The sequence below is a fragment of the Megalobrama amblycephala genome, linkage group LG6, assembly GCF_018812025.1.
Source record: "Megalobrama amblycephala isolate DHTTF-2021 linkage group LG6, ASM1881202v1, whole genome shotgun sequence".
In the NCBI taxonomy this organism is placed as follows: domain Eukaryota; kingdom Metazoa; phylum Chordata; class Actinopteri; order Cypriniformes; family Xenocyprididae; genus Megalobrama; species Megalobrama amblycephala.
Window position 1 is genome coordinate 14,063,177 of NC_063049.1, and position 27,535 is coordinate 14,090,711.

Genomic DNA, 27,535 nt, shown 5'->3' on the forward strand with positions numbered 1-27,535 from the left:
ATTCAAGAAATCATCAAGTAAAAAGGAAAAAAACAGTACTCTCTAAAAGCTCCTCGAAAAGTACCCCTTATCGCACAACGTTGCCCTGAGGCAACGAAAAGAAAAACTGAATTTCTGAACATGCAAAATAAAAAAAACCTGACAAAAGGCTTCTCTACACCTTCATACACACATACATATTTTTTATGTACAGTTCATGTCGTTTTAAATAAGATTACTAAAGCAAATAATATTGCCTTCTTCTCACACCATGTGCTCCTGTGAGCACCTTTAAATGGTACTTGACTCCAACACCTTACTGGACTGTTATTTGGTACTTTCTCGACCTTTCTAATTGGTTGTTATCATTTAAAGAAACATTTACTAAACATAGGGCTTAAGAAAACTTTCCGTTGCCTGAGGGCAACGCTGTGCTGTAGAGGGTTAAGTTTGCTTTTTTAATTTTGTTGTGTTGTGAACTTATGTTTGCTTTTTTAATTTTGTTGTGTTGTGAACTTATGGTTGCTTTTTTAATTTTGTTGTGTTGTGCACTACTGGGCCACCGTAGTCATAGGCATGTACTCACCATCTATTCTGAGGAAGATGAAGGAAAACAAAAACAGCAGTGTCACTAAAGCTAAATTCCAGCAAGAGCAATGAAGCATCGTTGCAGTTAAAGCACACCACCCACTACAAGAGCACAATTCATTCAATTCATTCTTACATCCAATCCTACATTAGTCCAAGTGCTCCGGGGTTGTTTTTACTTCATTCATTAGCTCAACAAATGGACGTAGCCTACTGAAAAGTATAGGGCGTGGAGAAAGGTAGAATAAAGTTCATGCCTAGCTAGGCTATGTCAAAGCCGGCTCTGGGCTATGTAAAGCAACTGTATGTAGTTATGTGTATTTTAGCGACTTGGGAGCCCCCTACAGTTAAATCAACTGTATGTAAGATTTTTTTTTTTTTACCTTTAAATATCAGCTTTCAAATCATTCAGGGATTTTAATGGCAGCTTGCATTCTGAATGTTACACTACTGCCATCTTCACAAAACATCATGTCACATTCTCGCCATCAGTTCTGTTTTTATTAGGAAGCAGCTCCCCCCTATTTCCTACAAATAGCAAGCACGTGTTCTACTTGATTATTACTGATATTTGACAATGGTTGGATACCTCTCTAAAATGTGAAGTGTGCTATTCAGTTTATTATGTTGTTAACCTGGTCATGTTTGTCTCCTCTTTCAAGATTCTTCCCTTACTTTCCAAAGTGGCAACTTGTTATGCCCCGCTCTAATAAGAGAAGGGGCTGACGTGAGTTTGGTGGTAAACGGGGAAACCGACTCCAGCCGACGGATCACCACAGACATCAAAATAAGATCCACAAATGATTTATTAAGGCTGGTTCACACTGTGCGATTTTGGCCACGATTTGGTCTTCTGAGACAAATTTTGCAAATCCTAAAAGATTCCTATAATCCTGGCCCAAAATCTGTAATCTTTGATCGCTAGTTTGACATGTTCACAGACAGCCGGTTAATGACCGTTGTCAGAAGATTTAGCGCAAAATCCTCCAGCGTGACTTCTCCTATGACAAAAGTCAAATTGTCTTCGTTTTTCAACACAAGCCATGATAAAAATTAACACTAGAGATGTCTTTGTTAGCCACCATTTTAGTCCAGCGTGTAATGCAGCTCACAGTCACCGAACGCGTGTGGTTTGATGATGTAAAACTCCAGACAATTTTTCATGCACGCGTCCATTTTTAACGCGTCTTCACTGCCGTACAGTCTGACATTAATGACAGCTGAGATCCCACAGTGTGACATGAGGATCATGTTAGTACAGTCTGACAAGCAACCATCCTAAAAGACTATTATAAATCGCACAGTGTGCACCCGGCCAACACCAGAATGAGCTTGCCATCTTCCAAGAGCCCTTTTAAGACGGAGCAACGACAGGCTCAGCCAATGACGATTTCTCTGCAGCAACCAATCCCTGCACAGACATTTTAAATAATAATAAAACGTAACACAACTCTATTCTGAATATGCCTAATTTCTGCTCCCACTGTTGTTGCCTCTCTTTAACAAAGACTATAGAATAACACAAGACGGGTCACTCGTATTGTTTTGAATGGGAGAAAGTGTAACGCGCAATATGGCGGAATAAGCCCCGCCTTCTAAATAAGAGCCAATCGCCGACTGGTAAAGTCTTCGCGTCACTTCAGCGGCCGTTAGAATCATATGTCTATGGTTAGAATCACCGGTTTCTATAGAAACAGCAGACGCGCGCCTCCGAAGAGACGCACATTTAGGTCTGCGCATGCGCATTAGCTTGATCCAGCCTGAAAAATACAGTTTTTTGTCATGATTCGAGTGTTTAGAAACTAAATTTATGAGCTGGTTGTTGTTAGATTTCATTGTTGATTTCAAATATGAAATTTAATCGTAAGGTTGGCAAACAGTTTTGGAGAATTTGATGTTTCCCCATTCAAAGTGATTGCATGATGCCCAGGATGCCCGAGAGGCGTTTAAAAGATGGCCGCCGAGTGAAATGACTGGTCTTAAAGGGACTATAGTTGCGTCCCAAATGACGCACTATACACTATGCACTTATACACTATGTACTTGTGCACTATGCACTCATCCATGTAGTGCGTGAATTGTATAAGGTTATTTTGTCATTTAACAACGGTGTCCGATCCTCCCTTCCCCTCCACTACATAATTAAAGCTGCGACAGTTGAGTGCACGAAGTGTCCAACATTCCACACTTCGTTTTTTCCGTTAATTTAGTGCATCATCCGGGTATTTAAAGTGTACTTTTTCTTTTTGGAATTTTCAGTGTGAACGCACTACTGCACTACTGCACTATTTATACTTAAAAACGTCATAGAATAGTGCACAAGTACGTGAATTGGGACGGACCTTTTGTCTTTAACAATTCCTTCCCATACAATGCTATTTGGATAATGTATCTGCCCTTTCATTGCTCATAATGCCTATATGTGCAGGGACCCAAATAAATACAACCAAAGTACCTTGGTTTCTTTATTCTATATTGTCATTATTCCATAAAATAACTCCTTTTTGGTCATACTTGTTTTGAGACTACACTAGACAGAGACTGAGTAGCCTACTACTTATTAAAACTTTGTTGGTTTATTTTGCTCAGGCTATCAAGATGACATATAACTCAACACTAGGCCTACAATATCACATTTCTCTGGCTGGGAACTATTACTGAAGAGACTATTTTCCAGTTATTGGATCATTTGATCCATCAGAATTTATTTTTTATTTTTTTATAATTGTTGTACTTCATCTTTTTATATCTATAAAACTTAGTAAATTTGTATATTTATTTTTTTGCCTTAATTTGTAATAATCTTATATGTTGCATGATATAACTTTTTTCCTCTTTCCCTGGTGCTGACTTCCCAGTTTGAGCTGTCTTGTATATGGTGGTTTTCAAGAGATGCATGACACAGAATTACAAATACTTTATTAAACCCTTACCATATGCACATTAACAAACACCTTCCATGGCATTTAGATAAGACTGTGGTCACTCCCCATAGATCTTTCCTTACACATTCAAGTCTGATTGTTAATTTACTCCTCTCGCCCCATATTTCTAGCTCCATGTACTCCCTCTATCTTGCCTTACTACTACATATCAATTTTTACTGGCTATAAACTGCATATAGCCTCACCCATTTGCAACCAGAATTCTTGCATTAAATGTAGAAATCAAAATGTTAAAATTATAAACCCACTTATGCTAATTCCTGACTCGACTACATAATAAGCTTATCCCTTACTTCACTTCAACCCTGTAAAATACAAAAGGTGTACTGCTGCTTTGACAATAATCTGAATCCTTTCTGTCTTGGACCTGATCTCAGACTTTATTACCCCTCCTATATATTCCTGTTTTTTGGTCATATTCTGCCCTTTCTCATCTTCTCTGTTCTAAGTCTGTTTTTTTGTTTTGTTTTAGAAAACCTTTTTGTTTTCTTTTCACTTTAATCTGTACTTTCACTTCTCACCTCATTACTTCACAGCCCAAAAATGCAACACTGCACCCAAATTTCCCTTTGTCATTATTTTAGCTCTTTTTACTGATTTATTCCATAACCTCAAGTTTGCTGTTTCATAAAAACAGTAAGAGGTTCTCCAAACATCACTCCCTTGGAATTATCGATCCACTCTTACCACTTTTGCTCATTTTTTTTCTAAAATACACATTTTCTTTGCCTTCTCCATCTGTGCTTCATTGCAGTCTATAAGCAATTTTGTACTTGTGCCATATGAAAAAAAAAAGATAGACTGGTTTATTATGCCTTTGTATTGTGTATCGTGCGATTTTTCAGCCTGGTCTCATATAAGTACGTAACTTTCAAAGACACAAAATGTACATTTATGTACGTTTAGAAAGGTGCTGAAACATACAATATTGACGTATTTATAGCACTAAAATGTAAAAATATATAAAATATATTTTCGAAACTAAAGATTTGTTACGCTTCGAAGCTTCATGAAGCAGTCTTTTGAAATCGCCCTTCACTAGATATTGTTGAATAAAGTCGTTATTTTGTTTTTATGGCGCACAAAAAGTATTCTTGTCGCTTCATAACATTAAGGTTGAACCACTGTAGTCACTTGAACTGTTTTAAATATGTTTTTAGGAGCTTTGGCCTCATTGAGCCATCAGATTTTTTCAAAAATATCTTAATTTGTGTTCTGAAGATGAACGAAGGTCTTACGGGTGTGGAACGACAATTAATGACGTAATTAATGACATCATTTTCATTTTTGGATGAACTAACCCTTTAAAGCTCTTGAACCCCAATAATTGCTACTCACAGCATTATTTTTCTTTTCTTGTTGTTCCTCTTATTTTCAGTGATTCTGCTTGTAACCTCAAGTGTCATCACTAATGCTCAATCATCACTTGTAGAGTGAATCTACTTTATGTCACGAACTGCAACTTTCCTTCAGTGTTACTTTTACTCTCTATAGTTTGGGTCCATATGAAAACTGAGCAGTGTTTGTTACACACTGAGGATTTTGCTGTGTACCAGTAAACATGTAACCTGCAACATGAATTTTTCTTTATTAGATAATTTATTAAAAGTAATTGGAAAATTGTCTTGGTATTTATTTATCTTGAAAACACAATAAGAAATGTGATATGTAACACATACACAAATTTTGTTGTGGTCTTAATACCAGAAAGACAAAATATGCTGTTCCACCAGCATCGCAACGTGGTCCCAGCATGCAAAACTTATGCTGGTGACCAGCAATGCTGAATTTTTCAGCAGGGGTGGTGAAGTAATTTGAATATTAAGTGTTTATCTGCTTAAAATATTGAATTCATGCAAGTCTTTTTTATTGTATTATAGAAGCTTACATTTGTTGTCATGCTTTATTGTACAGAATATTTTTTTTTCTGTGTTCAATTTGATTTCTGTTCGGATTTTGCATTTATCAAACATTTACAAATATAGCCATCTAGTAGTTAAATCATTGTATTACTTTTAATTTAATTTATTTATTACTACCAGATACCACTAATCTGCCTATTTTTAACTTACATGTTACATTATATAAAAATAATATAAAATGTGATTTTTCTAATATTTTTATTTTATACAAAAATAAATCATGTATGTATAATTTAGAAGTGATTATTTTGATCCCTCACAATGGCAAACTTCATTCGAGATATCCAAAAAACAAAGTTTGGTGTGAATCCGTTTGTATAAAAAATACACATTCAAACCTAAATAGCAGACTTTCTGTTGGTGGGAGCTAATGACTGTAATTTAGAAACGTTGTCCAGCTTTTTGAGAACAATATATGTAACTGAGTTTGATGACTTGAAAAGCTTGCTGTAGTGACACACTTCCAGCTGCAAGGTGGCGCTATGACTCACAATAGTCACATCTATGTGATCATAGATAGAATACTGTTCCTTATAATTAGTAATTCCTTCTGAAAGATGTAGTAACACTTGAGTCATTACTATCCATTACTTTACAAAAGCTTACAATGACTTTTTAGGCAGTTATTGTGCTTTTCACTATAGAATACTTAAAGCTGCAGTCCGCAACTTTTTTTGGTTAAAAATGATCCAAAATCAATTTTTGAACAAGTACATAACCAGCCAGTGTTCAAAACGATCTAATTATCTTGTCTCGATTCACAACAGTAAGCTTGTAATAATGTTTTATAATAAGAGCGACCTGGAGGATTTCTGCGGGAAATTCGAGCATGCAGCAGTTCGTCTGTGCGTCATTACATCACGTCTGTAAATAGAAAGGAAGGAGTCCCGTCCAGGCTAGTCGGTTTTATCATGTGAGGATGCTGCTTGTAGCGGATCATTTATAGCCTTTTCTCACAGCAGCTGAAATAATTAAACTTATCATTTTGATGGTGGATTGTAATCCAGAAAGATCCAAATGACAATCGTCAGTGACAACTGATTCACCTGTAATGAAAAAGCAAAAGACTTTGGACTGTGGAGTGGATACAGAAATTGAAATCTACAGGTAACGCCACGGGCAGACTGGCCATCTGGCATACCGGGCACTTTCCCGGTGGGCCGACGTGCTTTTTGGGGCCGACGGTCGCCGACCGCAAAAAAAAAAAAAAAAAAATGAAAGTGAAAGTCTTAGGCCTAGATCGGCGGCCCAGTTCTTTTTCAATTGACACTGGGCTGCTGGCCCAAAACACTTTAGTCAAAAATATCACATAGGTTAGTTTTTTTTCCCTTCTGACAGACGCGGCTCATGAAACATGTAGCTCAGCGGCCCATTGGTTGTTTTCTTGATTGACACTGGACTGGCCCAATCATATCTTTGAACAGTACCATCTATAGGATTTCTGCCTGCACGCAGTTTCAGTGTGATGGTGATCATGGAGAAGAAACGCAAAGGAGATGCAGAGAAGCTGCGTGAGAGAAAAAAACGCTGCCAAATGTGTCAAATTGACACAAATGTTTTCAGCAGTAGCAGCAGGGGTGTAAATAGCGGGCGTAAATAGTCAGGACCCCCCTATCTGAGTGCTGTCCCTCCCAAAAATATCATTAATAACCACACTAAGTATTGTGTATAAATTATATAAACTTAAAATAATTATGTAAGTAGTAAAGCAATACAAACGGGCGTTTTAAGTTTAGAAACATTTTGAGTCACCCCTCCCTTGCCTCACAGTGGTTTGGTCCACCGTGCACGTCACACTCGCTTGTGTGTAGATTCCATAGACAGTAAAAGAAATGGACACAGCGACCCCATTGGAACTCAATGGACTATATGCACGGAGCGTTCTTTAGAACTTCCGCATTAATATAAGCCAGCTCGATAACTTCCGGTGAGATGTCATTTGCTGGTGTGTTGAGCATCAGTAGTGTAATACTTAGTTTATAATCAGAATATAGTCACTTAAATAGTCAGGCATAGCATTAATTTAGTTATTCAAACGTAAGACAGCTTAGAAAATAAATAAATAAAGACGTACCTCAATGTTCCTCCTCGGCTAAATTCAATTCGACCATTAGTTTTCACACTTTTATGTGATAAAAAAAGCTTCAAAAATTAAATATTTATTGTGCACTTTAGTTAGATTAATTGAATAAAATGTGTGTTTTCACAAGTGTGCTGAAATCATTGATCTTGCGCTGCTCTGACTGACATCTGCTGTGATTACAAAGGGAGAGCGCGGTGCTCGCTTTCTGTGTAATTAATTCACAATAAAAGTTATTGTTTTTCATAAGATTTTGTGAGTATTTCATACTTCACATTGACAAAATGTTTTTTCAAACCTAGTTATTTTATAATGTTTAATATTTAGTCAAAAACGAAGTGAAAAACGTTTAGAGGAAATGGCTGATATGTGCGCAAATAAATGCTACTTTGCCGCCACCTGCTGGTTAAAGTGCTAATTACTGTCTTTTTTATTTTTAAATAAGTGTTTTTTATCAAATGTTAAATTTCCTACATTTTTAAACGTTCGGTTTTACAATGCGGGACAATCTCAGAAGGATGAACAAATTATGTTATATTTTACATGTGGTCATCGCATTAAAAATAACATTTGAAGTGCTGGGGAAAAAATGTGTGTGTTTGTGTCTAATTACAGACATGGCATTTTTAAACAGTCCCAATAGCTTCGTATTTATTGCAATCAATAAAACTGGTTTATTGGCAAATTAGGAAATGTAATAACTGCATTAAAATATAAATACAACATTAAAAAGTCAACCATAGATGGTTTTGTGTCGATGTACAAGGACTTCAGAATGAACAGCTAACAGTTCACCGGAAGTGCCCGAGCTGGCTTAACGACAACCAGGAAGTAACCCGTGCATATAGTCCATTGAGACAAGTGAAGCCCATTTTTAGCGATTTTTAGCACTTCCGTTTCTGACGCGCAGACTCAAACTAAGTTTGATGACGTCAGCAACCTGTCTGACAGATGTAAATCTTCTAGTAGCTGTGCGTGCAAACTGCCATCGTTAATCTTGCAGAGACGGCGAGCTTGAGCGGGGAGTTCTTTGGCGTGAGTGAGCAGGAGTAATTATTCTGATTAATTATTTTGTATAGTATTTTAAAATGTAACGCCAGTACGCCATATTAAGTTAATGCATACTATTGCCAGCGAGCTTCTCCTCCTGTCTGTACGGTAATTTCTCTACTTGTGCGACAGAGAGTCGAGTGGTTATGACGCAATCGTTAGCCTATTTTTACAAAAACTGTTTCTACGGGGCCATAATGTAACATAGAAGGTAATGGAGCCCTTTATACATTGTCGTGTATCTTTAGAAATAAATAATGGACAAATGGAGTCTTTAAATGCCTCAGATGTAAAGTTATTCGCTGTCAAAGTGACGCCAAAATGAATGGGAGTCAATGGGATGCTAACGCAAGTGAAGTTCTGCTACAAGATGGCGGCACGCGGCCGACTTCAACTTCCGGTCGACTTCCTTCCCGATTGGTAGATTCTGTAGAAGTCCGGCGGCGCCGGTGAGAGAGAACAGTTCTACAGACAGATGAGTTCCAGCAGAGCCATAGAGAGACATGGCTCTGAGTTCCAGTAAGTTGGCTGTCAAGGCTATTTTATTCAAAAACATCGGATGAATTATTTTCTATAAATTATTTTCTAAATAATTATTATGATTATTTTCTCTTTAATGCTGACGGTGCTGAGTAATTAGTCATAACAACAACAACAAAAAAAGATGATAACTGATGATTTTTTTCCCGTGAGTCTGCTATTTTAGCGATTATAATGTTACCTAGCTTGTTTACCATAGCTTGTTGGATATAAGTCACCCACACCAACAACAATTAACATTGTGATAAGAATATGTAAACTGTAATAAGGCTAATAGATTTACTGTTGTGTGTTGGGTTATGCTCAGTGTGTATTCATCGTATTTTGGTGACTTGGTTGTAAACAACTTAAAAAAAATAAATAAAATTGTATATATAATTTCATGACTATATAGTTATATATTACTAATTATATAATTTCATTATATATATATATATATATATATATATATATATATATATATATATATATATATATATATAATGAAATTATATAATTGCGTGAGTCCATACATTTATTAATATATAACTATATAGTCATGAAATTATATATATACAGTACAGTCCAAAAGTTTGGAACCACTAAGATTTTTAATGTTTTTAAAAGAAGTATCGTCTGCTCACCAAGGCTACATTTATTTAATTAAAAATACAGTAAAAAACAGTAATATTGTGAAATATTATTACAATTTAAAATAACTGTGTACTATTTAAATATATTTGACAAAGTAATTTATTCCTGTGATGCAAAGCTGAATTTTCAGCATTATTACTCCAGTCTTCAGTGTCACATGATCCTTCAGAAATCATTTTAATATGATGATTTGCTGCTCAATAAACATTTATGATTATTTTCAATGCTGAAAACAGTTGTGTACTTTTTTCAGGATTCCTTGATGAATAGAAAGTTCAAAAGAACAGCATTTATCTGAAATACAAAGCTTCTTATACACTACCGTTCAAAAGTTTGGGGTCAGTAAGAATTTTTATTTTTATTTTTTTGAAAAGAAATGAAAGAAATGAATACTTTTATTCAGCAAGGATGCATTAAATCAATCAAAAGTGACAGTAAAGACATTTATAATGTTACAAAAGATTAGATTTCAGATAAACACTGTTCTTTTGAACTTTCTATTCATCAAATAATCCTGAAAAAAAAAATTGTACACAAATATTTTGTACAATTGTACACATTAAATGTTTCTTGAGCAGCAGATCAGCATATTAGAATGATTTCTGAAGGATCATGTGACTGAAGACTGGAGTAATGATGCTGAAAATTCAGCTTTGCCATCACAGGAATAAATTACTTTGTGAAATATATTCAAATAGAAAACAGTTATTTTAAATTGTAATAATATTTCACAATATTACTGTTTTTTACTGTATTTTTAATTAAATAAATGTAGCCTTGGTGAGCAGACGAAACTTCTTTTAAAAACATTAAAAATCTTAGTGGTTCCAAACTTTTGGACTGTACTGTATATATATATATATATATATATATATATATATATATATATATATATATATATATATATATAAAAGCGGAAGGACGGGTGGTATTTGTGATCTTATGTGGTGGTGGGCCGTCTGGGCCAAAATGCCAGAGCCGATTTTTGGTCCCAGTCCATCCCTGGGTAACGCTAATATACACCAAATACACATAGTCATGTAATGCTGATGTTGTTAACATTAACAATTTGAGAACAATATAACAGTAATAATAAATTGCACGCTTTGACGTGATTCGAGCTAAGTGATCGTTAGATTTAATCATCATTGGCAGCGCGATTTATTGTAGGCCTAATGCTTTTTTCCTCAGTTGGTCAGAACAAAAGTGGCAAACATGTTACTTACTTGTTCAGATGATATTTTCCAGTGAAAATTCTTATATTGGTCATACTTTCAAGACGTAGAATCTGTGATTCTGAAGTACAGTATCCACACTGGTGCGGTGACTGACAGCAAGCATTAGATTCATCCGCGCTGACGAGCTGTGCTGATGCTCAACGCACGTACAGACAACTATTCCGCTTATGACTGCAATTGCAGGTTTCAAACAAGAGATGGCGACAAAGAGGAAAAATCGCAGACTGCAGCTTTAAATAATAAATAAATAAATAATTTGGTAATACTTGAATCATTACTAGTGGGTTACCATTACCTTTACTTTAGAATGACTTATACATTATGCATTATTCTCATTAATTGTGAATTTGTCTATAGTAGTTCTTAGTAGTTCTCTGGGAGGTATGAAAAAAAAAGTAGTTATTGATTAGCTAATAGTGAACTACCACATTCAACTGATAACTATTGCTTGCTAATTCATTAATCAGAGTTTCTTGTTAGTTAATAGTAGTTACAAGAATGTTAATAGTGCTACTCATTTGTTCCTGTGTAGTTATTCATTAATGATGGAACAGTATTCTAAAGTGTTACCCTGTTTTCTTGTCACACAAACATGTTTGACCTTCCGCAAGAGTTTCTTACTCTGCCTCATAATCTAGTACAGTTTTACCATTGGTGAAATTTAAATTGGGTATATAATATTTCAATACAAGAATTTTTGTCAAATATAATTAATTCAATATGTCAAACCTTTCACCCGCAGGGAAAAATATCAGTCTGCAGCAACAGTTTAAAAGTCCAGAAAACCGAGGACTTGGCAACATTGTTTATCACCTCACTAACACACTATAGTGGGCCAATTTATTTGTATAGTTCACAACTAAATCCTACTAAATTTAATTTTCCTTTAAAAATTATTTTGAAATACTGTATCATTTTTATTTACAAAATGTCAAATAAGTTCACAAACCCCCTGCAGTCCTTTATTGTATATCTATAGTGTTTGAGGGTGTGTTGTATATTGGCATTAATACATACACATAGATACAATGTAAACAAATACAAATATTTCAATTATACAGCTTCTTCTTTCACTGTTATGTTTTTTTCTTTTACATATCAAAGTATGAGGTAATTTAAAACAAAACAAAAAAAAATAGCTAAAAATGTAGCCTAAACTTATTCTTAAAAACAAAAAGAACAACAACAACAAATATGCATCATACTTGTCCATACACAGAGTTGTATCTCTCAAAGTACTGACTGTTTTGAGTCTGTATCCTCCCTCTGGCTGGTGCTTGTGGCTGTAGTGAAACAAGAAATTAAACTCAATCACTGATCTACGGAAATATTGTTTGTATGAAAGAAATCATTTATTACTAAGATATTCGTGCAAAGGGAAAAACTCACAAAGTCATGTCCTGCTTCTCTGTGACTTTGTTTGTTGTTTTTACATCTCCTTTAAATATAATAAATAAATAAATAAATAAATAAATAAATAAAGCCTGTTCTCACATTTGTAAAAGTTTTAATGATACTAAAACAAGTACTAAGATATGCTCAGCTTTGCATCTTTCAACTCATCATCTCTTAGCAAAGATGACACAATAATGCTGGAGAATAAAAAATATATGCATACTCTTGAATATGTGATAAATTTTTACAAGGACATATAAAGGCAATTAAACAAACAAACAACAACAACAACAACAAAAAAACTGAAATCAATAAACAATCTCAACCCTTCATGTGTTAATGTCTCTCACCTGTGAATGCAGAAGCTGATGGTGATTATCAGAAAGATCATAATGACTCCAGAACATGAGATGATGATGATGATGTAGAGCGGCATTTGTTTGGGTGACGCTGGTCTGTTTTCTGACATACACAATAGAGTCAAACACACATGATATCAGTCAACCAGCACTCTACTAGATACTAGTCACTAAACATATTTCATTCAAAACCTAGTTTTATATTAAAGAATCAATAAATAAAGTAATGAAATAACCTGTTATTGTTAAAGTCCATCTTATTTCTGCTGGATAACAGGTGTAGTTTCCTGCATCAGATGCTTGTATTTGATGTATTTTTAATTCTCTTGGAACTGCTGGGTTGATGTGAATCCTGTTTGAGCTGAAGTTTGTTTTAGTTATGTTAAAATCAGAGACCTGCCTAAAAATAACAGAGTTGTTCATTTTCCATGTGAAATCGTAATCAAATTTGGTTTTGTTGCAGTGAAGTGTAACTGTTTCCCCCACAAACACTGTTTTGTTGATGTGCTGCTGAATCCTTTGCTCTTGATTGGATTTGGAATAATCTGATAAAAAGACAGAAAATCACAATCACTACAGTTACTTTTTTTTTTTTTTTGCAGCAACTACATCAGGCAGTAAAACTTTCATTTGAATGCACACATGCAAAAGCTCATAAGACACAACTGTTACTCATGTCTTTAGTAACCGCTAGCAGACATGAGGACATCACACAACACAAAACCAAACAAACTGTTACAACATACCTGCATTGGTCAGTAAACTAATGATAACACAAAAATTCAGATGCAGGGTCCTGGTTTTAAAAACCTCCATGATAGCAGAAGGTAGACATGAACCTGTCACTCTCCCTTCAACATTTCAAGCACTTCTGATCAACTGAGAGAGTCTGCAGACAGGAACAAGGGGAAGTGGTTACATGAGAGTGGGACACCGCCGAGAACCGCTTAGCTCAAGAGAGCAACATGATGATCACAGTGTGAAACAGCTTAAAATAATGATTATTAATGTTGTTCTGTGACAACCTAAGGGATATCTACAACAATATTCAGAATAGTATATTCCTTACATTAATATTTGAAATGTAAGGGTAGTTGACATAAGATGCATATAGTCTTCGTTTTTTTTTTACCAACATCAACACTTTGTTCAAATGTATTATTTTTAATGATATAAAAATAAAATATAAGTATTTAAAATTTGTTTTAAATGCCTTTATTAGTTTATTTAAAATGGTCCTGTAGTTTGACAAATACATTTTTACTATTACATATATTCTATGTAGATTCTGAAATATGAGATCATGAAAGCTACATGTATAACAATAAATAAAAAACAAATATCAAAATACAGTTTGAAAGGTTTTAGATGAAATTCAACATGTCACATCAGCATGCAGGTAATGTACTGTCTCAAAAACAATTATTGTTCTACTGATTTATAGTTCAGTGCTGTAAAAATTGGTTTTGTGTCTGAGGTCATGAATGAACTAAGGCAGAAAATAACATCTTAATATGATCATTCGTTTATGCTTGGCCTGTATGGTGTAAATGCACCTAAAATTCATATACACACTTAATTTGAATTAAGTAACTAATGGCAGGACTATTATTTTCTTTATATTCAGACACTAAACTCAGTAGTGTGCATTAAAACTGTCTCTTTGATGAGTTGTGAGACAAGCCTCATCATAACCCACACACTTCCTGTATTCTAGGACCCTCTGTACCATAGAAAACATTTGCGGACCAATGCTAAAACACGTGCAACTGTCTATTCTTATGCTTCTTTCACAAAAGCACTTGACTCTTCAAAATCTTTAAGCACATTTAAAGCACTTATAAGGATGACCATGTTCACAGTTTTGACTGGACTTCTTCAATGAGGGTGAAAATGAAAAAGGGATATAAGTATACAGAGGTCACCATAGTTTAAAACTAATTTTAAACAGGATATATCCAGTTCTGGATGTTGATAATCTGATGCATAACACCTCTTCGCCACATCACCGTGCAGCTCTCATATAGTTTGTTTTTTCTGCAAAGAAACATAGTATCAGGGGTTATATTGTTCAGTGGAAGAATGTCACTATATATAATGTTGAAAATGAAAAAATTAACTTGTGCTTAAAGGGATAGTTCACCCAAAAATGAAAATTCTGTCAGTAATTACTCACCCTCATGTTGATACAACCATGTAAGTCTTTCTTTCATCTTCGGATCACAAATTAATATTTTTGTGATTAAATATGAGCGGTGGAATACTCCTCCATTGGCTTTAAGGGGGCCCAAACTTGTCCGTCCAGAAAGTCAGTGAAGAAAATGTTTAAATAGTCCATGCCACTACAGTGGCTCAACCATACGTTTCTCAAGCGACGATAATACTTTTCGTGCGAAAAAAACAAACAAAAGAACGGCTTTATTCAACTATTCATTTTCTCTCTTGTAGGCCTCTGACGTTAGTTCACGAGAGCTCCATGACGCATGCGCGAGAACTAAACTGACGACGGTCTTCTTCTACTACTACTTGTTACTGGCTGCTCACTCCTTAGGAGTATTACCGCCACCTAGTGTTGAAGATGAAGTGCTGGCATAGCCGGAAGCGCTAAACTTTGTTTACAAGCAGGTGAACGCGCGCGCTGTATGTAAGCTATTGAATTCGACATTGATCGTGCTTTTGGTCTCGCTCTAAGTAATTGTTTACAATGGTTAGAAAGTGTGCATTTCCTGGATGTCCGAATCGTGAAAAACTAACGAGTAAACGTAAAGGTGCCTTAACATTGCCACAAAATGAACGGCTTACCTTTCACCATTTCCCATCAAATGATCGTGAGCGACTGAATCTATGGCTGCTGGCTGTTCAACGGGATGTTAATTTACCGATTAATTTCGTCAAGCACATGAAGTTGTGCAGTGAACATTTCTCTCCAGACGACTTCAAATCAGTTCAACAAAAAAGATTACTGAAATCAACAGCTGTGCCCAACTTGTTTATACAGACCAACAAGGTAAGTGGAAGCAATATGTGGTAATTGTTAAAGTCATGATACACTCATTTAGTTTTGTCTTTATTTGTATATGGCTATATATTAAATAAAAAAAAAACATAATACATGATACAGTGAATTATCTTTCGGAAGCTTGAGACTGTGGTTGTGTTGCAGCGGCAGCCTCTTCCATCTCTTGCATTTCAATGTCTGTGTATTCAGGTTCGAATAAGTAAGGTTGGTTAAAAAAAATTCAAGTCTTCATCTACGTCAAAATCTGCCGACATATTTACAAATAATGGTTTTTACATACAGCGCGCGCGTTCACCTGCTTGTAAACAAAGTTTAGCGCTTCCGGCTATGCCAGCACTTCATCTTCAACACTAGGTGGCGGTAATACTCCTAAGGAGTGAGCCGCCAGTAACAAGTAGTAGTAGAAGAAGACCGTCGTCAGTTTAGTTCTCGCGCATGCGTCATGGAGCTCTCGTGAACTAACGTCAGAGGCCTACCAGAGAGAAAATGAATAGTTGAATAAAATCGTTCTTTTGTTTGTTTTTTTTGCACGAAAAGTATTATCGTCGCTTGAGAAACGTACGGTTGAGCCACTGTAGTGGCATGGACTATTTAAACATTTTCTTCACTGACTTTCTGGACGGACAAGTTTGGGCCCCCTTAAAGCCAATGGAGGAGTATTCCACCGCTCATATTTAATCACAAAAATATTAATTTGTGATCCGAAGATGAAAGAAAGACTTACATGGTTGTATCAACATGAGGGTGAGTAATTACTGACAGAATTTTCATTTTTGGGTGAACTATCCCTTTAACAACAGCCATGACTGTACTAACAATATAGCATGACCTTTGATATTTTATTAAATAATCTTTTGTGTGAGAATGGAAAGATCTGTACGATCAGGTTTGTGGGTGAATGATGCATGTGGTGAATAAATTCCACTGGTCAAAGCAGTTCAAAGAAAAAAGTGCACAGACCGTTGTATCGTTTTTCCACATTGGTTAGCAGCATCATAGAAGAAGTAGATATGAAGCAAATAGACCAAAAACCACTAGAACATTAGATGTAGATCTGGGCTTGTAACGGAAAGGTTGTTGGTTCAATTCATAAGCTACTAAAAGCAATAGTCTTGTTTATTTAGTCTCCTGTCTTTTATTGACTGGTATTGTTTCATGCCTACTTTTAAAACAGCACAATGTGTCACCATCTTTACATCATCATTAGTGCAGTAAAAGATGATTCAATAGATCTTGAAGTAATGAATCATTTTAAATGTTCCAATGAATTTGCTGGCGTGGTCCAACAGTTTCATTTAATTTAATTTTTAGTATTGCACATTTGTTTTATCAATTACCTGCTTAAACACTTTATGAGGGAAGATAAAGTGTAACTTTTTAAAGGTGGATTCAGTGTTGCTTGCTATTGTGATTTGACATAAGCTGCACTGAGGTCATCATTTAACACACTTCAACAAGCTAATAAAAAAGATACAACATTTGCTTTAAATAACTATGCCATTTTCTGAACAGTTTTCAAGTCAGCACATGTTATGTTATGTTATGTTATGTTATGTTATGTTATGTTTTTAACTGAATTACAAACATTCATGTTGTACAATATGATATTCCATAGGTAATTAAAAGTTCTGTATAACTCTTGTATAAAGTAGCCAGATCTTTGACTAACAGCATACAGTTTTCCCCACATTGTAGCTTATTGAAGAACCACCCACTTACACAGGAAGAGTCCGTCTGACTGATATATAAAGTGACCAATCACAGTTTGGTTTGTTTTTATGTAACATTTAGGGGCAGGTTTATCATAATTAGTTAATATCACATTATTAGAATGACATGGAGCATCAAGCAGTGTTGTTTCACAAATAGTTGCACAGAAAACACCAAAGAAATTAATAGAATTTTTGTGAAAATTCTGCACCAAAAACTAAAAAATATTTAGTAAAACTAAAACTAAGGAATAGTTCACAAACAGAAAAAGCAGAATACACAGATTGTCAATAATTAGATTAGTTGCTGAGTGCCTCTAACAAAACTCTGAATGTCTTTCAAAGATTTGTTGCCACTAAACCTGGCAAACTTCAGTAAATCCTGTGATTAGTTCTTCTTCAAAAGTGTTTATTGGAACACAACTTTGTTTCCACATGCACCCAAACTGTTACTGCATAGAAGCCAGACAAACAGACTGAAATTTGCAATTTTCAGACAGTATTTGGCATTTATGGGTCAGTCAGTGAACCGACTTGTGGGTGGTCTGTGGGCATGTCGTCTGAGACTGAAACTACACGTGAGACCTTATGTTCATGAAGTAACTATTACCTAGAGTAAATATCATCTATTTTCAAAAAGGAAAATTTCTGTCTGTAAATTCATGCCACCTATCATCCTGGAATCACTAAGCTTCTAAACTAAAACCACAGAGAGAAACAGGAAGTGTCTTTATTAGCACTGAGATATTATATACTGATGAAAGGATGACTGTTGCACATGATCAAAAACACTCATCTGAAACAGCTTTGAACTGAACTAATGATAGTACACTAATTATAATAACACTGCTCTGCAAGTATAAACTTTTGTCATGTGACAGCCAGGTGAGATATAGTAAAAGTGGAAAGTGCAAAAAGACAAAGATGATCTTTACACATAAACACTAGAGGCACAAGCATCTGCATATCAAAAGCACCCATAGTCCTTTCACTGATCGGAGGCATGTTGCACACAACACTGAAAAGCAATTTCTCTATATAAACTCTGTTCTGATTGGCTGACTGTAAGTGAAGTGCACATCTGATGATCATATTTGTAAATGGTTGGGAACAATAATACACCTGTGAATGGATTGTATTCATACAAGATGCAGAATCGAGTGAACAGTGTTTGATTGTCTTGGCATGTTAGTCACTCTGTCTTTCTTCCTGTCTAGGTGAACCAATCTTGGCCTGAATAAGTTGCAATGTGGAGTCGATCTAATGCCTTTTAGTCAATAGTCAAGTGTCTTTATGCAAAACTAGTTTGAATGGTTTAATGGAGTTGAAACTAATTTTGAAGTAAAAATTTGTGTTTTGTTTATTATGCATTTTATGTTTACATGTGTTCTAACATTGAATGTTTGCAAGGTGCAGAGTTGGTGCTAAATTACTGGTTTATATGTTTGTGTGATTACAAAACTGACAAAACATAAAATAATTAATTCACTAGATTGCTAGTAAACAAAAAGAAATGTAAATAATGTATGGAACAAAAGAACAACACAGCAGTGGCCTATATTTGTTCTATACTAGTCTAAGAAGTTAACTGGAAACTGTTTTACACCTCAACCACAAGGCAGAAGTGTCATGTGCCTTTCTTTGCAGCCTTCAGTGCCCTTTCAGGTTAAAAGACTTACAAAAATCATAACATCATTACATGTTAAATAATAAATTATAATAAATAATATAATAGTATATGCATAAAATAATATCAAATATAATAATATTAAAGTATATTACAAAACAAATACAATGTTACAACAATAGCTTTCAGAATTCAGAAAGTGTTGTACTCACTAAAAAAGCATACTATGTTTAGTTTTAGAAGTACTAGTATACTATAAAAGTAACTATAAGCTAGTCTGTCTATATGCTCTTGTTAGATGAATACAGTTTTATCTGAAAATTAAACAGTATTTATCTATTATGTATTTACACAAATACAGACCAGGTACTGTACAACTGAATAATGTTATCTATATTGTCATCAGAATGTACAGAAGATGTGGGTAAAGGTATGCTGTAATAAAAAAACCCTTGCAGAAACTGCCCTGATTGTGTGGTGTTCATGACAGTACCCACATACATCCTGAGAACAGTGCTTTCTACATTTACTAGCTGTCATGAGAGCATCTAGACCAAACACTATGCACTATGAATATTGTCACAGCTGTAGGGAGTTGTTTGGCATGACGTGCAGTGGAGTGACTTATATTCATGATATAGCACTACCTTTTTGTATTTATAAAGTGCTATCTGCATATTAAAAATATTCAGGACACAATATTTTATTTAAACATTATTTTATTATAAAAAAATATTAACTGGCAACCTAGGCATATGTGTAATAGTTAGATATGATCTGCATCTCTGCCTTCTTTGACGTGTAAATCTTCTTCGCTTCATTTCTTCTATTCAGACCATCAAAGTCGAACCTGAGTAAAAACATGAAAACACTGGAGAGTTGCCTTATAGTAGAAATGGACCCTTCACAAAAATTGACCCTGTTGCTTTGTCGGACAAGCCATGGGGCTCTCATGCCACACATCATGTTCAGCAGCTTATTTTTGGTAAGTCTTAACTTTTAAATTTTGTAATTTTTGAAGAAATTTAAAAAAAAAACAGCAACAAAACTGTTTTGTGACTCTATTTGTGCTGGGGGAAGTCGTTAGCCTGCAAACAAAAACAGCCCTGGAACAGTCACACATGGCAAGGGAGCTAACGTATGTGGCAAATGGAGGCTGGGGTCATTCAACCTCATCTGTCCAGGGCTGTAAAGGTTCACAGAATACTTTGACCTAGACATCCTCTGCAAACCTGAGACAAGGGAGTCAGCACTCCTTCCACTAGGAGCAGCCAACAAAGCAGGTAGACATGGGACTGTTGGGACGACTGTCAGCCTCAGGCATCACACATGTGTACCCAGAGCCATTGGGTGCTCAATAACCTAGGCTCAGGGTACAGACTCAAGTTCAGAGCCAAGTCCCCTCCTGTTTGTTTGTTTGTTTGCCTTGCTGCTTTCTTTATACAGATGTAGTTCCTGTTTCCTGTCATGTGACTGGTCAAATGACAGGCCAACCATTAAATTCTTAAAGACATACACACACTTAAAATGGTAAGAGTAATAAAATGGACTAAAAATGTTGGGGATTGCCCCAATGAAAGCTGGTGTATATGTTATTGACCACTGCAGAACTCTGGTCAGGGAGTCGGAGTCATCAGATAGATTTGAACTGTTTATTGCACAAGAGTGACCATATACACAAAGAAGTGTACTTGAGGTAGTTTTCTGAAATAACTAAAATAACAGAAATAAATATTCATTTTCTAAATATAATCAACAATTTAACAGATTACAAACTGAATGATAAACAACTTACATAAAGAACTGATATATAAATATGACAGTAATATCAGCATGAGTCAGCAATATTAAGCTGCAGTGTAATAAAGATTACAAAACCCCCAAAATATGAATTATATAGGGTAATGAGTAATACAGGCAGTAATAATAGCGACCACAGACCACAGTCACGGTGGCAGGTAACGTACCAGATGAAATTGGTGAGTACAAAGGGAGTGAAGTGACTGGCTGTATTGGTACGAAACCGGGTTCGAAGTGCTCGGCCGCTGCAGCAGGTGTACTAGCATTCAGCTGTGTGGCACTCGCATGTCTCTTGGCATGCAGCTCAATATCAGGTGACTGTGATGAAGGGGTAGAATGACATGAGGAATGCGGAGGTGAAGAAATTACTGAAGGAGACCTTGGTGGTGTTGTGGCAGGCTTTCCACTTTGATCCTCCTCCTCGTCCTCTTCTCTCAGGAACGATGTAATATGTTCCATCAGCTCTTTGCGTCGACGCTGTCGTTTCTCATACTGTTTCAGTTCCTTATCAGAAATGGACTTCAAGATTTTTCTCAGTGAACTCATGCTTAACAAGTCCGTGGAGCTTGTGTCTGGGTGCTCACCCTGGCTGGAGACTGGTCGTGACTGACTAGTGGGGCTCACTGCGGCTGCTGCTCCTCTCTGCTCCGCTGGCACCTCTGCTGTAGGTGGGGAGGAAAGTGCAGGTCGGTGATGGCCATAGTCAAGATGATACTCCTCCAGATGCTTGGGTGTGCGGCGCTGCCGTGAGGGCCTGTCTGACATCTCAGCATGAGGTAGAGAGGTGGCTTGCTCTTCCGATGACATCACTACAGTAGTCAATAGCTCCGGCTCGAAGGACCAATGTTGGGGATTTCCCCAATGAAAGCTGGTGTATATGTTATTGACCGCTGCAGAACTCTGGTCAGGGAGTCGGAGTCATCAGATAGATTTGAACTGTTTATTGCACAAGAGTGACCATATACACAAAGAAGTGTACTTGAGGTAGTTTTCTGAAATAACTAAAATAACAGAAATAAATATTCATTTTCTAAATATAATCAACAATTTAACAGATTACAAACTGAATGATAAACAACTTACATAAAGAACTGATATATAAATATGACAGTAATATCAGCATGAGTCAGCAATATTAAGCTGCAGTGTAATAAAGATTACAAAACCCCCAAAATATGAATTATATAGGGTAATGAGTAATACAGGCAGTAATAATAGCGACCACAGGATGATATGATCTAACTGAGAAATGTTAAACTTGGAGCAAACAACTTTAATAAACATTACTGATACTAGCCGCGATGCTAGCGGCACAAATCCGCTCGTTAAACAGGATCAAATTACATTCAGAAAGATCGCGAAGCATAAAGAACATAATGAACTAAATCTAATACTGCTGCAATACAGTGTAACGATCTGCATTAATTACAATATACACTGAATTAAAACTTACTTGTCATTAACTTTCTCTTGCGCATGAATGCTGCACTTTAGTGAGAGTGTGCGATCTGACTGCTCCGCTGGAGTGATAGTGAATAGGCAGATATGCTGAGCTCATACACGCAAGAAAACTGCACTACGTTAAGTCAAAACTTAAAACGTCACACACATAACGAACTTTAAACTTAAAAGGAGAGAATTCACAACAAAAAACATGTAAACCAAATACAACTCTATTATACATAAAAAAAAAATGTAAGAAATTGACTGGTAAAACATGTCTTTTATGTGTCACACAGTTTTTGAACACCTGCCATCAAGCCGCCTGCGATGATGTCTGAGAGCATCCGCTTAGCATAAGTGAGCAGCCTGTGATGACAGCGCCAACCATTGCCCTGGAGCTGATGCCCCAAAAGTGAGTCTGACCAGGGGTGTGAGCCGGCAACCATTGTAACAGTGGGAGTCTTGGTGGAGCTTGAGACTGAGGACTGTATGATAGGCTGGGTCTCGGATGTACTGCTTTCCACCATTCCCTAACCTGAATCATCTGTATTATCATCTGTGCCTTCATCGCTGCTGGTTCAGCCCAGCTTAATGACAGTGAATTATCATCTTTGATCCCTCCTAACTTCCCTCTTACACCTCCACCTTGGCTCCTCCCACCCTCGGCTCCACCAGACTGCCTTTTCCCACCGGCTTCACCTCGGCCATCCGTCACCATGCCTGCACTGCGGGCTTACAAGACATTCACAGCGCTCTGGCTTTCCACCCCTTTGGCTCCAGTAGGCTCCATCCTCCCAGCGGCTCCACCTGGGTCCTCTGTCGCACTGGCTCCTCCTCAGTCCTTGAATGCTCAAGTTACACCTCAAGCTCTCGTCACTGCACCCTCACCTTGGTCTCCAGACCAGCATTGTCACTCAGGCCCATCAGCCCTGGGATCTCCTAACATCAGCTCTCCCTGTTTTTGTTCTTCTTATGGCAAGAGGTCACGCCTACTCGGAGGGGGTGTTATGTCACAGTTATGTTCAGTTTGTGTTAGTTTTCATGGACATTCAGATTGTTTTCTTTAGTCACGTCATCAGGGGCAGATGATGGAGAACAGATAACAGCAGACAGATGACAGAAGACAGGTCAGTATTCCACAGGTCAGTATTCCACAGGTAAGTACTCCGGTAAGTTTGCAGGTAAGGGGTCTTATGAGCTTGTCATAGACTTGACCCGACACTGAAGTAAAGGGACAGATGGTTGATATAGGCTGCGTTGATGAGAGTGTGCAGGTGCAGGGAATTAGATCGATCGTGGGTGGGTGGAGCATGGTGATCTTGTGCTGATGAGTGGAATGATGGTGTTGTTGACCTTTGTGACAATGAGAGGAGTGCATTAAGTTAATCAACTCAATTAACGATAACAGGAATATATACAGCAGACTTACCTCTGATCGTTGATAGTTTATCAGCATCCTTCCTCCACCCCATCTCCTCACTTGTTGTCCTAACTATTCCTATCTCAACTGGGGGGAGAACTCTGGGTTTGGGGCAAAATTCCGAGCTTGGATCCCTCCCCCTTGACAGCATGACAAATACGCATTGCCTTAATTATATGTAAGTGTGAACTCGTAAATGGTCTATTTGTCCATTTAAGAGGTCTGGTGATGTCCCAGATGTAATTAACTGTATTTGCACACTTTTTGTCCATCTAAGATTTCTGTATTTTTTGGTAGTATTATGGCATGCAGTGAGTGTATCTTTCCAACATTTGTTGTTTGCACACAGTGTTTTGAGAGGGGAAACCTGTTTCACTCTGCTCCACTCATATACAATGACCCACTCTGGCCTTCAGTCTGTGCATTGTTTGGAGCTTGATGATGCTTTGTTTCTCTTTGATTTTTGAAACTGTGGGTCTGACCCAGTACACACACTTGTGGTCTTTACACTTGACCACTTGACCACTCTTTACACTCTACTCACTTAATGTATTTCCTGTATTTAGCCCAAGTGTTCAAGTGGGTGTAAAGACCTCAGGTGTGCATAGAACTTTTGGTTACCTGATGGGACACACTACATCACACTACAGAGCTTTATTTACACATGTTGATTTTTAATACTTTGCACTTCAAACTAAACTTCTAAATATCTGTTCAGTAGTTCATATGTAACAGACGACACAGTGTAATTGTGATGTTTCTAATAAAAATTTCCTGATAATTTACTCACCCCCATGTCATCCAAGATGTTCATGTCTTTCTTTCTTCAGTCGAAAAGAAATTAAGGTTTTTGATGAAAACATTCCAGGATTATTCTCCTTATAGTGGACTTCAATGGACCCCCCTGTTGAAGGTCAAAATTACAGTTTTAGTGCAGCTTCAAAGGGCTTTAAGCAACATGGGCCTGGTTTCACAGACAGGGCTTAGACTAAGCTAGGATTAGGCCTTAGTTCAATTAGGGCATTTAAGTAGCTTTTATAAATGTTCACTAGAAAAAACAAAACAATGTCTGTGGCAAGGGGGGCGTGATTCAGCGAATTCTGCAGCGAGAGAGAGAGGCAGGAGGCGTGGTGAGTGAGTGGATTAAGCGCAAATAACAAACACCTGTCTCTTGTTTCAGTAATTGGCGTGGAGAGAGTATAAAATGCCAGGAGAAGCAGGAGTGAGCGAGAGAGAGAGGGACTACTGGCTGCCACACTCCTGGATTTCTGTTGTGTTTATTTGGAGTGACTTGATGTTGATTTTTGACTGTTTTGTGCCTGTCTGCACACCTCTTATTTTGAATTGAATAAAAGCAACCAGTAGTCAAAGCCGACCCTGTCATCTTTCCTCCTACATTACAAACTTTGTTACAATGGTGCCAAAACCCGGGAGGAAAGATGTCCTCCGATGCCACCATTTGCGGAGATGATTACATCCCTCGCGGTCATGCAACATGATCAACACCAGGCCCTGCTGGACCTGCGACAAGACCAGGAGAGGCGGTTCCAGGCCGTCCTCCTAGCCCAGCAGGAAGACCGCGAAAGGTTCCGGAGCTGGATGGACCGGGAGGTTCGGCCGGAAGCCATGGTCCAACGAGCTGTGCCCGCCCATCTCCCACTCAACAAGATGGGGCCTGAGGACGACCCGGAGGCATTCCTAGATCTTTTTGAGAAGTCGGCGGAAGTCTATGGGTGGCTGCGGGACCAGTGGCCGATGCGCCTGGTCCCACTGCTCTCCGGGGAGTCCCAGGTAGCGGCACAGCAGCTTCCGTTGCAGAATCTCCTGGTCTTCGACGACCTGAAGAGGGCCATCATCCAGCGGACCCTTCGTGATGGACCAACAGGTCCGGGACTCCTGCCACAAATGGTTGCTGGCCGACGGAAGCGACGTGGAGATGATCATCGACCGAGTGGTACTGGAACAATATATCACTCGGCTTCCAAAAAGAACGGCCGAGTGGGTCCAGTGCCACCGCCCCACTTCGCTGGAGTCGGCTATCCATCTCGCGGAGGACCATATGGTGGCGTGCCCCGGGGTCGGCGAACCCCTCCCATCCGCTTCTCTCTCTCCCTCTTTTCCACCTCCTTCTCTCTCTCTCACGCGCACACCATCAGTTAGTAGCACTTGGCATCGCAGCCTATTGTCAAAATAAACAAATTATATTTGCATTCATTAGCTAACCTATATTTTATGTGGCTAACATTTACTTACCATTTTTTCCAATATATGTAATCTTTTAAACACTATTTTTTTTAACTCTGCATTTGTACAGTAAAATTAACTTGAATGAATATTATAACAAAATTTAGCAATTTTAGGCTGTTGTTGTTTCGCTTAAAATATAGGTTAATGAATGCCAATATAATTAATTTTATTTGCATAGAACAATTTAAAGGATTTGTTGTGGAAATAGCCTAAATTGCATGTTTTGCATATTTTTTGTAAAAAATTCGTTTTTACCGCAGGCCCGGTTCCAGGTTGGCATTTTAATCCCATAGGGGGCATCACTACATAGGCTATTTTAGTTCCCCTTGCGCTACAAATCTTTTCAATTTAATGGTATTCAGAAAAACAGAACAAGAATGAAAAATATAATATATAAACGTCAAGCCAAAACAAATTAATTTAAAGCTAAACTGAAATAGGAACCCATTTGGCATAAATCCAAATGTGCAGTTTTTGGATGTTAAATAGCCTATAGCCTATTTATTATTTAGCTAAACGTTCTGATTATACACAGACAATAAATTAACAGAGTAACTTTTTCTATATTTGGCTGACTGTATTTTATTTTGACAATAAACAGGCTGCAATGTCAAGTAGCTACTAAAACTGAGACTTGCGTGCGCGCCTGTGGCGCCGGTGTGTTCATTTGAATTTTCTTATAAAAGCGGAAACAATTAAAATACTCAGACATTTATGGTCATAAGAGTAACACCATTCGAATCTGTAGGTATAACTATTATTTTTGTACACTCACAATAACATTGCTTGAAAAATAAAGACAATCAATTCATTTCCGTGGACTTGCTTCTCAAAAATGAATCGAAACTCATCGATGGTCTAGCCTACTTGTCGCAGTTTTTTTTCTTTCATTTTCTTAATATGTTCATTATTTAGGTTTAATATATTTTGTGTATGCCTAGCTATAGGAATAGGCTATTTATTCCTTTCACACAAGCGCTACATGTGATGCAAGAATCCTCATATTTTGTTGTTTCATCTATAGGCTATAGCCTAAAACTATGGGATTTGTTTTTCTTCATTCTAATTTCGTTTAATTCTAATTTAACAATCTTGTTGGTTAATGAAAGGATCGCATCGGTTGAAGGTCAGGGGAAAAAAACGAAATTATATTAAAAATAGCATTTTCAACTAATATTTATATTTTCTCATATTGCAGCATAAATATTTTTAATAGTTTATTTATTTATTTTAGTTAACTAAAGGCTAATAACCTTGCCTAGGCAAAACATCCACAGAACTGCAGTATAGTCATTTTTCCACCTGTCATGCCACGAATATTTACAAATATTCACAAAATATTTAATGTCGTCTGAGACACAATCTCTGACCGGGAGTCTCAGACTCATTGAGGCCAATAAACCTATATTTTCCAGAAAATAAGGAATGCTAAATGATAAAATTGTGCTTTATTAGGCTATTAGAAACTGCATATAGGCCAATAAAACAATAATATTGTGTTCATTACTTTGCACTGCCATCGATCCAGGCATCGAAAGGTA

General features: G+C 36.9%; 1 protein-coding gene across 1 annotated transcript; it reads right to left on the bottom strand.

Annotated features, from left to right (window-relative positions):
• Window positions 1-11,491: 11,491 nt before the first annotated feature.
• On the bottom strand, window positions 11,492-13,728 carry LOC125269491. Its single transcript, XM_048192388.1, has 5 exons — window positions 13,476-13,728; window positions 12,966-13,274; window positions 12,721-12,832; window positions 12,365-12,413; window positions 11,492-12,258 (listed from the first exon to the last, which is right to left on the bottom strand). Exons 1-5 carry the CDS (start codon window positions 13,543-13,545, stop codon window positions 12,175-12,177), a joined length of 624 nt encoding a protein of 207 aa, XP_048048345.1. The 5' UTR covers window positions 13,546-13,728; the 3' UTR covers window positions 11,492-12,174.
• Between the last annotated feature and the right edge of the window lie 13,807 nt (window positions 13,729-27,535).

Bases quoted from the DNA above. Each gene is read 5' to 3' on its own strand.
- LOC125269491 (XM_048192388.1), bottom strand. From the start codon at position 13,545: ATGGAGGTTTTTAAAACCAGGACCCTGCATCTGAATTTTTGTGTTATC. The intron at 12,833-12,965 runs GTTATTTCATTA...TGTGTATGTCAG, and splicing joins ATGGACTTTAACAATAACAG to AAAACAGACCAGCGTCACCC. The intron at 12,259-12,364 runs GTGAGTTTTTCC...GTTTCACTACAG, and splicing joins GAGAAGCAGGACATGACTTT to CCACAAGCACCAGCCAGAGG.